The sequence below is a fragment of the Antechinus flavipes genome, chromosome 4 (genome assembly GCF_016432865.1).
Source record: "Antechinus flavipes isolate AdamAnt ecotype Samford, QLD, Australia chromosome 4, AdamAnt_v2, whole genome shotgun sequence".
Lineage (NCBI taxonomy): Eukaryota > Metazoa > Chordata > Mammalia > Dasyuromorphia > Dasyuridae > Antechinus > Antechinus flavipes.
In genome coordinates this window covers 188,552,554-188,563,999 of record NC_067401.1, presented here as the reverse complement: position 1 = coordinate 188,563,999, position 11,446 = coordinate 188,552,554, and the positions used below count along the sequence as shown (strand labels likewise).

At 33.1% G+C, this 11,446-nt stretch overlaps 1 protein-coding gene across 1 annotated transcript; it reads left to right on the top strand.

The window, feature by feature from the left end:
• The first annotated feature begins 9,997 nt into the window (after positions 1-9,997).
• Positions 9,998-10,945, top strand: LOC127561019 (putative olfactory receptor 2W6). The gene has a single exon (XM_051996095.1). The coding sequence runs from the start codon at positions 10,007-10,009 to the stop codon at positions 10,943-10,945; it is 939 nt and encodes a 312-aa protein (XP_051852055.1). The 5' UTR covers positions 9,998-10,006.
• The last annotated feature ends 501 nt before the right edge of the window (positions 10,946-11,446 follow it).

The window sequence follows — 11,446 nt, the reverse complement described above, 5'->3', positions numbered from 1 at the left end:
TTTTTAGGGGAAAAGGGAGGGTTTTCCAAGCTTCCTCTACAAGAGTCAGTGGCTGTGTTGGGTCAGCACTGGCTGTGCAGGCTCAGTGTTTATTGACTTCTGGTGCTGGGTGGGCATGGCCACGTGCCATGAGATTCTGGAATTTCAGGGTTCACTATTTACCTTTTGTGTTTTTGTTGGATGTTTTATTACTTCTCTGCTGAATTACTGGCCTGCAACCAGGGCACAGTAGCCAACACTGTTGATTCTCCCTGTAGATTATCTGGAAGATACTGCTCTGGGGCCTCTGTGCTGCCTGCACTCCTTGCAGTCTGTGCTCAGCCTGCTTGCTCTTGGCCCAACTCCCTTAGTGCCCAATTGAAACAGACCTTTTCTGAGCTTTGAAATTATCTTCTGCTGGAAATTTGTTGCACTCCCAAATATTCATGGATTCTGCCACAGTCCACAACTAATTCAGAGGGTTGTGGGAGAAGTTCAGAAAGAAATGAGTGTCCTCTTCACCATCTTAGCTCCATCTCTTAATTGTTATTTTTTATTTTTCATGTTTTTTTCCTTTTGTTTTGATTTTTCTTCTCTACCATCAGCCATATGGAAATGTCAAAAATGAATATAATGCATACCTTAAATTTCTAAAAATAAGTACATATAATTAAAATTTAACTTTTTGTGGGTAACATTCCGAGGAAATGATACAAAAGTAAAAATGCAAATATTGGTATTTTATACTTATGGAAAATAGGGAATTAGATTTCTGTGACCACCAAAAACCTTTAATTTTTCACTAGAAATTGCTGAAAAACACTTTCCTTCATACAATTCTTTATAACAAAACCTTAATTTTGAAAATATGCACCCTTCCTTATACAGTAATCATTAAGTAATCCAAAAGGTGCTATAAAAAATAAAATTAGTAACATGCAAAACAATTTTTCTTTTCAGTAGTTCTCTAGAATTCTGTGAAGTTTTGTGAAAAATATTGATTTCAGATAATATTCATTCTTATAATACATGAATTCTACAGTACCATAAATGTTTTTCTCCTTTTATAGATATAACTAATTATACTATAGTTATAATTAATTTGGTTAACACCAAACTTCCAGGAGATCTAAAACCGTTATTTTCTCACCAACTCACATTATTAACTTTTCATGCTTGCTTAAGAGCTCAAAAGAACCTATACTATATTTTAGTGGCATAATTGCAACACAAAAATTGAGTTTCAGATACAAACAACTAAAATGTGACATGATTGCTTGGAAAATTTTTTACAGTGATAAGCTGAACAAGACATGTGAAGCACTGCTCAAACCAACTTGCACATCCCATCTCTTTTTTTTCTTTACTGTACATAGCAGAAAATGTATGTGCTTGCCAACTCAAAAGTGAAAATGAGATTTAAAATGAGATTAAATTGTGAATGTTGAGTGTTAACTGTATAAAGTATATAGAGACTACCTTAGAGTGTTTGGCACTAGTAGCTGAGTTTGCTGAGAAAAGTTTCCTAGACTGGTGCTTAATCTGAATTGTAAAAGAATCTGAGAAAAATTAGGGGCAGATGTGAGCATAGCGTTCCAGGCACGAGGGACAGAAAATACAAAGGCATAAAGGAGGGAAATAGAATGTCACGAATGAGGGACAGAAGTAATCAGTGCATCAGGACAGCTGAGTGACATAAAGGTATAAAGGGAGAAATTAGAAAGACCTTTATATGACAAAAAAGGAGCTTATATTTGATCCTGCATCTAATAAGGAGACCTTGCAGTTTACTAAGCAAGATGGTATTATGGACAGATTCAATCTTTAGAAAAATTGTTTTGGCACCTAAGTGGAGAATGGTTGAAATGTGATGAGAATTGAGCTGGAGAGAGTGGTTAGAAGTTACTGACATAATTCATGTGTAAATTGATGAGGGCCAGTACTAGGATGATGGTTTTGTGGATAAAAACAAAAGCACTTTTACACAAGAGATGCTGGAAAAGTAAAAATGACAAGATTTGACAATTAATTTTGGCCATGTGGGTTAAGTAAAGGAGAGCAGTTTGTAAACCAAAGCTATTTAACTAAAAGAATGATAGTTTCCTTAAAAATAATAGGGAGATGGGGTAGATGTTTAGGTTTAGGAGAAAAGTTAACTAGTTTTTAAAACACTTGAAAGAGATCAAATTCTTTTTTATTAAAGCTTTTTATTTTCAAAACATATACATGGATAATTTTTCAACATTAACCCTTGCAAACCTTGTATTGCAACTCCCCTCCCTCCTTTCTCCTAGATGGCAAGTAATCACACACATAGTAGAAATGCATTTATACAACTATCTTGCTGCACAAGAATTTTCAAATCAAACAAGAAAACAATGAGATAGAAAATGCAAACAATAGAAAAAATGAAAATGCTGTTGTAAACCATACCCAGTTCCCACAGGACTCTTTCTGGGTATAGATGGCTCTCTTCATCACAAGAATATTGGAGAAAAAAAAGAGGGTCAGTGTCACAAAGGTGAATAAGAACAGAGGCAGAACTTGAACCCAGGGGAGTGAATGTTTATGTGTGTTGGCAGGGAGGGGGATGATTTCTATATATATCTTTGATATCATATGTTTATTAGGGATTTTTGATACAAGTATTTTTTCCCAGAATCGTTCATCTTATTCTATCATTTTAATTTTATTCAAATTTTATTTTAAAAAAAGCTTTTAAATCTTACTGGATTTAAATTGTCATAAATGTTAAAGTTCTCTCTTTCTCCCTCTCTCTTGCATGCAACAGTTTGAAAACTTTTTATATTCAGAACACAAAGGAAGGTAACTACTTTGAGTTTAGTGTTGTATATAAATATTGGTAAATGTTGAGGATGCTTTGTATTTTGTTACTATGTGAAAGTATTTGACTTTCTTCAACTCTACAAAATGATTTACATATGTTAATTCATTTGAAGCTTACAACAACTCTGAAGAGTTTGCTAATATTATCTCTATTTTACAAGTGAGAAAAGTTAGGCTGGTAGTATAAACTTGTTCAGATAACATAGCAAGTAAATGTCTGAGTCAGGATATAATCAGGTTTCCTAACTTTACATCCGCATGGCATCTAGTTGAATGCTGAATATGCTAACTTAGCTACAAAATTTTTTGAAGGAGTTATTTGAATTCTTACATTGTGTTGAATGTCCAAATTTTTTCATTGGTGCATAGATTCAACATTATAGGATAGGAGTTTTTCTTTAAAGAGAAAACTAGCAGTCAGGTTATTTTACTTTTCATAATACTATATGATATTTTTTTCCTTTCATTCATTATAAATAATTAACTACACAGTGCTATTCTGATTGATTCTTTTTGGATGGTGAAGAGGGTTTTCTTGTTGCTTGCAAAGGACATTGGTGTTTCTTAATAAGATAAACACAGTCCCTTTCTATTGATATTTTGTGGATTCTCTTTATATGTACTTTACAATCTGCTTTCAAAATTCATGAAGGATTTTCCTATGTGATTTCCTAAAGTGTGGTTTTCAGTTTTTACCTGATGTTTTCCTCAAAGACATATTATTATTATATTATCTCTTCACATCCCCACCTCAAAGTTCAATATTCTTGTTCTGTAATTTTTATTTTGTTTAGTTAACTTTTCCTCTGCCTCTTCATTTTCATATTCTAAACATGTTATTCACTTTTTCAGAGAATCTACCATTTGGAAAGTCTATCTTATATTCTAAATTTTCTACCTTCTTTTTAGAAGATTTTCTTCCTTATAAGCTCCAATTTCTGTTGTTGTTTCTTTGATATTTTCACTTAAATCATTAATTACTCTTCTGAATTAATTCTGTAGTTTATTGGAGTCATTTTCTTAATAATCAAGATGAATTTGCAGAATTAATTAAAATATTTTATCTTTCTTGGGTGATTTTGACTTAGTTTCTTTGAAGGCACTTTATTTCTTCTACATAGCTTCTGTCTATATTCATTACTGTCTGTGGTGTCCTTGATATGAAATTAATTTTCACATCAATTTTCCCCCTAATATCTTAATCCTATTAATCCTGGATAAATCCTTTCTCCAGTTTTATATAATCTTAGAACTATGAAATCTAATTCTTTATTTTACAGACAAATAACATAAGCCCCAGAGAGCTTAAATGACATTTCCAAAGCCAAATAAGAAATTAGTGATAAAGTTGAAGATAGAAGCCAGTCTGTGATTTCCAATTCTGTGCCTGCTACTTCAAATAACAAAAGTTCTACTTCCTACCCAGGTTTATTCCCAATGTCCACTACAGATTTTTTTAAAGAATAGATAGTGAAGTATAATTAATCTTTCCAAGGCACATATATTATTTATTAATTGGATCAGTCCACCTTATGAATGAATTGATATTGGGGGTCTTTTATTTAATGTCTTATCAATAAAATTCCACTGTAATAACAATAAACTACCAAAAATCTATTCCATAAATATCTCTCCTTATGAAAAGCTTGAACAAAACTACTTAATAAAGACAATTTTTGTCACTGTCAAATTATATAGCATTCAGCATTCATGGTTGACTATTTCTTAACAGAGAAGAAAATGTGTTACAATACCAATAATCTGTAATAAATTGGTTACAATATTTGATTCAAATTCTATCAACTTTTAGTGTTGTTCTAATTTACATAATTATAGTCACTTTATTTTGTTTTCATGGTTCTGCTTTCTTTCAATTATATCACTTCGTATATTTTTCTTATTTCCTCTTATTTTCTCACATTCATCTTTATTGTATATAAATTTTGTTATATTAACATAATATAATTTGTTCAGCTATACCCAAATTCACGAATACACACACACATACACACACACACACACATACAGAGCCAATATTTTGATGCCAAAAATGCTACATATATTTTGGTATATATGTAGAACTTTCTTTTTACTTTATTTCCTTAAATGTTCAGTAGTGGGTGGATAGATAGGTGGATGGGTGGGTGTGCCAATGATTCAACCATTTTAACAACTTTTCCAACACAATTCCAAATTGTTTTCCAAAACTATTGCAAAAAGTTATTAATTGTGCATTAGGTCTATATACTCCCCAAAGTCTCATTTGTGTTAATAAGCTAAGGGAATACTCAAGAAGGATCTTTGAGCCTTTTGGGGAGGAGTGGTGAGTATTAGGGGTTGGAGTTTAACATTCTACATGCTGCTAAAGCCCATAAGAAGTTTGTTTTGTCAGCTTGTACCTTTAGCTCTTAGAAACTTCTCTTTCCTGGGAGTAGTGCCTGCCAATGTCCCCTCTCATTCATTCTCCAAAGTCCCATCTTATCTGGGTCTTGGAGATGGGAGGAATTAATAATGACTCTAGTCTCTAAGTAGTATATTCCATGTCCTTTCAATCCTACTGTCTATTTTTTTATGCATGAAGGAGCCATGATTCATCCAACTTTGTCTTCATTTTAACAGTACATTTCTTATGAACAAGTGATATCACAATAATGGAAAAAGTCTCGATAGTATTGATGTTATATATGTGAAGCTGTGATCAGTTGTGGTGAGTTGAATGTGTACTGTACAGATTTTAAAATATGTCTAAATTCTTCCAAAGCCAGCTGTTGGAAATTATTATATGTTGGAGCATAATCTAAAAGATCAGTCTTTTGTGGATAGTAAAATTTCTCATGTCTTCACTTTTTAATCTAGAATGGCACTTTTGCAGGCTATATTGATGCTGATTATGCCCCCAAAAGAAGCAATATTTATCCAGTTTTAAACTGGACAGGAAAGAAATTCATATTCTAAGAGTAAATGTTTGGAAATAGGGTATAATGTTCAGAATTTATTCAGTATAGAGTTGATCATCAAAAAAATGAAATATTCTTTATCTTTTCCCCTTGATTCTACATATGTTTTCTATCTGTAGTGAAATACAAGAAAATTTCCATCTTAAGAAAAATCTTGAACTTAGGAGGTTTTCTTTCCCTAGAGGTGTTGAAAGATAGGAATTATAATAGTTTTCTTGTTAATATATTGGAGTTCTATGTAAAAGAAGGTTGATTTCTCAAGATCATTAAGATTTTGAATTTCAGGAGAGAATATTCTATTACAAAATAGAAGCTTGGAAGCTATGTGTATAAAATATGAACTTCAGAATTCATGATCAGGATAGTGGAGTCTTGAACAAAACCATTTCCTATAAAATTTAAGTCCCTGTATACTAATTAGTTTTAAGAAATAGATGATCTCAGAAGTATGAAGCTGTCCGCTTCTGCCTCCTCATGGGACTTGTTACTCTACTGTCTAACTCTATAGAGTATCAAATCTCATTCTAGCTTTTTGTCCTTTTGTTAGATAATGAAAAAAAGTTAGTGCAGAACTATGAACTGATGGCCAACTACAAATAATTTGTCAAAAATGAATAGAGATTATGCTAGAAACACATAGAGAGGACTCCTTGGGGGACAACTTGCAGAAGAAGAATCTATCTTTAGATTTAAAAAAAGTAGAAAGATATAATTAAAATACCATTAATAGCACTTATTGCCATTTAATTTTTTTTGGAAAAGTGATTACTGTGTAATTTTAAATCTAAAAGCTGAACTTTTTTTTTAATTCATAAGACTATAGGATAAAAGTTTTAAAGTTCAAAGAAATCTTAAAGAACCAGTCATGATAAACAATTAAGACTGATGTAAATCAAATCAAAGAGAATTTAAATTGCTTTCTCAAAGTTATATCAGTATGAATAGCCAGAATTAGTATTTTAAGCCATGTTATATGAAAAAATGCAACATTTTTTGCAAATAGCCATAAAGAGGAAAACAAGTCATAGGTTACTTAAAAAAATTTTTTTAATTGTTATTCCAATAGTAGACATTTATCTTCTATGTTCTAGTATTAGAGGTGACTACTGAATCAATGGTGAACTTTGAAAAGTTTTGGATACTAGAGGAGCAGAAAGATAGTAGAAAGGCAAATATTCTGATTTTCCAAAAGGAAAAAAAAGAAGAGAAGAGAATCTGCAAAGTATGAGAAAGTGAACTTGGCTAGGAGAAATATATTATTAAAGTGATGGGTAGTAAACATCTAGAAAATTTTAAAATGATAAGAAAAAGCTATCATGGCTTTATTGGGATTAAATTATGTTAAATTTATCTATTTTTATTTTTATTGGACAAAAGAATTATGTAGATATAGTTTATGTAGATATCAACAAAGAATTTGATAAAGTCTCATTGGCCATTTTTGTGTTAAAGAAAAAAAATACATATGGGTTGGAAAACTGTAGGATTATTTAATATATATTTGGATAAATGAATCAAGTCTTTTTGATTTCAATTTGAAAATATCTCTTCACTCAAGTTTGCTACCCAAAAATCTAGAGCTTGGAAAGACCCCAGAATACATCTATCTTAATACCCCTGTTTCTCAGTTAAGATAACTAAGACTCAGGAGAGATAAAATGATGTCTAATAGACAGTAAGGAGCAGATATTTGTTATTTAACATTTTTATCAATAATCATATCAATGGACAATCAATCATCAGGACAAAAGCATGACTGATATGCATTTTATGACACAAAATTAGGGGGCTATTAGCCAACACATGGAATGAGAAAAATCAAGATTTTTAAAAGTTAGAATCTCAAAGACAAAGATAACAAGATGAATTTAAAATAAATAAGATAAATGTAAAGTCTTATACTTGATTTCCAAAACCCAATATCATTAGTATAAAAAGGAGTGATATGATAGACAACAGTTTGCCTGAAGAAAATATCCAGGGGTTTTAGTGAATTGCTCCAATGTAGTCGATTGCATGATGGATCAAAAAAGCTAATGTGTTTTCAATTCCATTAATTAATCAAAATTTATCAAGCATTTATTATGTGCCAGACATTGAGCTAAGATTAGAGAATACACACAAAAAAATGTAAAAACATTTTCCATTCTCAAAAAAGCTTGGGGGGGTCACAAATTGTTATAAATACAATAAATAAAGAGATGGAAGGAAGCTTAAAGGAGTGGGGGCAGGAACTAGTTACAGAGCAGATGAGAAATACCTACTTCAGAAGATAAAGGTTAGGAGGAAGAATAGTGAATAGAGAATCAGTGCAGAGGAACACTAAGAATCTTATAGAGTCCAGGACAAAATAGGCAATAGTTCTATTGTATAGTCTTCTGATTGGTCTAAATATAGGGCATTATGTTCAGTTCTGGAAACAATATTTTGTGACAGTTGTGGATAAAAATGGTCTAGTGGAGAGCAACTGGTAAATGGTAACTTTCAAATATGTATCATGCAAGAATCTGTTGAAGGATGATTAGCTTAAGGTACAATGAATTTATGGGGAATATGATTACTATGCTCAAGTATTTGAAAAGTCATTAATTAGAAGAGGGATTTTATTTGCTATGTTTGGCACCAAAGGATAGAACTAAAAACAATGTATGGAAATTACAAATAAACTAATTTAAGTTGTTATAAAGGAATATTTCTTAATACTTAGAACTACCTAAAGTAGTATGGACTTCATAAAAAGTGATGTGTCCTATTACTAGAGATCTTTGAGCAAATGCTGGGTGATTCCTGGGCAGAGTCAATATGATACAGTGAAAGAAAACTAACTAGGGAGTTAGAGGACTAACTATAAAAATCTTACATCCTATTATTAATACCCCTATGACTTTGAGTGGTCATTTGATTTTCTTGTCTCCTTATTTATCAGTAAAATGAGAGGATTAACTTAAATAATCTCCTGTATTTCTTCTAGTTTTAGATCTATGATTCTCTGTATAGTGGCCCCTTCTGAATTCACTCTCCTAAATCATACTTGACTAGTAAGTTATGTTCCCAGAGAACAATACACACCTCTGGGATTCTAGGAATAACTGTGCAAGTTGTTAGAGTGAGCCCAAAAATATACATGTGTCAGAGATATAATGAACATTGATTTTCAGGTGTGAAATGACTTTTACAATCTCCTTTAACTCTGAGTTTTTGTTATTTTTGTGGCAAAGTAGCGATTCATTTAATCTTTTTAGACCCATTATTTTATCATTTGTAAAACAGAAATAATACTTTTGTGAGTTTATTTTTTTGTTGGTTTTGTTTATTTGTTTTAGGAAAGTGCTTTGTAAGTTATAAAGTGCTAAATGTATGACTATTAGACTATGGCTAGCATTCCAGTCATTAGATTAGAAAATTAGCAAGTCTTCTGGCCCAAGATGGTCTGGAAATCTGGACTTTCAAATAGATATCAGTTTACTTTTAGTAGAAATGGGCCTGGGAATAGATCTCTCTGGAATAAGGAATTCCTTATTGAGGAAATTCAGTCAATGCAAATCAGTATCTTCTCTGCAATATATAGAGATGTCCCTAGAGCAGTGAGAAACTAACTGATGCCCTTTAAAATAATGACTAGAGGGCCAGAGTTAAGTTCAAGGGTATCTGATTTTGAGCACTTAGAAGTTAAGTGAATTTCCCTGAAATTAACTGGGATCATATCCTACCCAATATCAGGAAATATCTTCAGTGACCAAAGTTATGCAATATGATCAAAGCCACTATCACTATTTACTTGGTAGCAGCCAAGAGAATTAGAGACACAGTACTTAATGTTTTAATATGTGTGTCAAGATCAGATTGTATAATGAAGCTTACTTCTTTGACTCACAGATCTGGACAACCCATATTTTTGGAAAGCCTAAAAGTATACATGGAATAGAATAATTTGTCACTTTTCATCAGCAATAATGGGCCATCGAAAAATCTTCATTGGGCTGGTAAGTGTACAGCTCTGAAGTATGCATTGCTCTGCTCTGTGGATCTGGAAAAGGAACTAGGTCTGTAAGTTACAATATGCTGTCATATTCCTATATTCCAGCACCTCAGAATATTTAATCTGTTTCTCCTGGAATACTAAATACATTCTCAGTGCTTTCTAGGATGGACCTACTCTAACTCTTTTTCATGACCTTCAGAGATTCTTGTCTTCACCAAAAGGTGATGTTTTATCACAGGCTATGGAAAAAAGCAACAACAGTTTCTTCGAAGGATTTATCTTAGTGGGCTTCTCAGATCGACCTTTTCTGGAAATGATTCTTTTTGTGATTGTCCTATTCTTCTACCTCTTGACCATCCTGGGAAATATGACTATCATCTTCTTGTCTATTCTAGATTCACGACTCCATACTCCAATGTACTTCTTTTTAGCCAACCTTTCCTTCCTTGATATGTGCTTCACAACAGGCTCCATTCCTCAGATGCTATACAATCTCTGGGGTCCAGATAAAAGCATCACTTACCTAGGTTGTGCTATTCAACTTTACTTTGTCCTGGCACTGGGTGGAGTAGAGTGTGTCCTTTTGGCTGTTATGTCCTTTGACCGCTATGCTGCTGTATGCAAACCATTGCATTACAGTGTAATTATGCACCCAAGACTTTGTGGACAGCTGGCTTCAGTAGCATGGCTGAGTGGTTTTGGTAATGCACTTATCATGGTGCCCCAGACTCTCGTGCTCCCCCGTTGTGGGCATCGGCATGTGGACCACTTTCTCTGTGAAATGCCAGCACTAATTGGCATGGCCTGTGTAGACACTATGGACCTTGAGGCTTTAGCATTTGCATTGGCTATTTTTATTATCCTAGCTCCCCTTATTCTCATTCTCATCTCCTATGGAAATATTGCTCAAGCAGTGCTAAGAATCAAGTCAGCTGCAGGGAGGCGAAAGGCTTTCAATACCTGCAGCTCCCATCTCATTGTGGTTTCACTCTTCTATGGAACTATCATTTACATGTACCTCCAGCCAGCCAACACTTACTCCCAGGACCAAGGTAAATTTCTCACCCTTTTTTATACCATTGTGACACCCAGTGTCAATCCACTCATATATACACTAAGGAACAAGGATGTGAAAGAGGCTGTGAAGAAGGTGCTAGGGAGCGGTTATGGGGACCGATAAAGACTAATCAGATGTAGGGATGATTTCCAAGTCCAAACTTTAACTCTATTTCTAGAAATAATGCAAAAGAAAGTTAAAGAATTTTGGATTAAACAAATCTGTAAAAAAAAAAATGACAATGTTTTAGAACTCTAGAAGATTCTTCCTGCCTCCTTTCACTGGTTCCTCTGAGGTAGCTGACTGTTACTGAGAAAACTGATGTTCTGGAGACCCCAGTATGCTGTCCTATGAGGATTTGTCAATGGTTGTGAGTTGCCACTTTTTTCTGCTCTTTGTATACATTCTTTTAGATAGTTTCTAATCTAATCTAAAGGAAGGGGAATGAGATAACTAAAATGAAAATTTGTATCCATCTCAAAGATATATGCTGAAATCCTCTCCTCTTGTCCTCATCCTTCCAGAACTTACCTCATCTTCCATGCTATCAACAAGGTATTATATGATTCATCAGTATGTCCAGCTTGGGGACAGGAGTGATGAGATGACCTTTAGGTAACATTT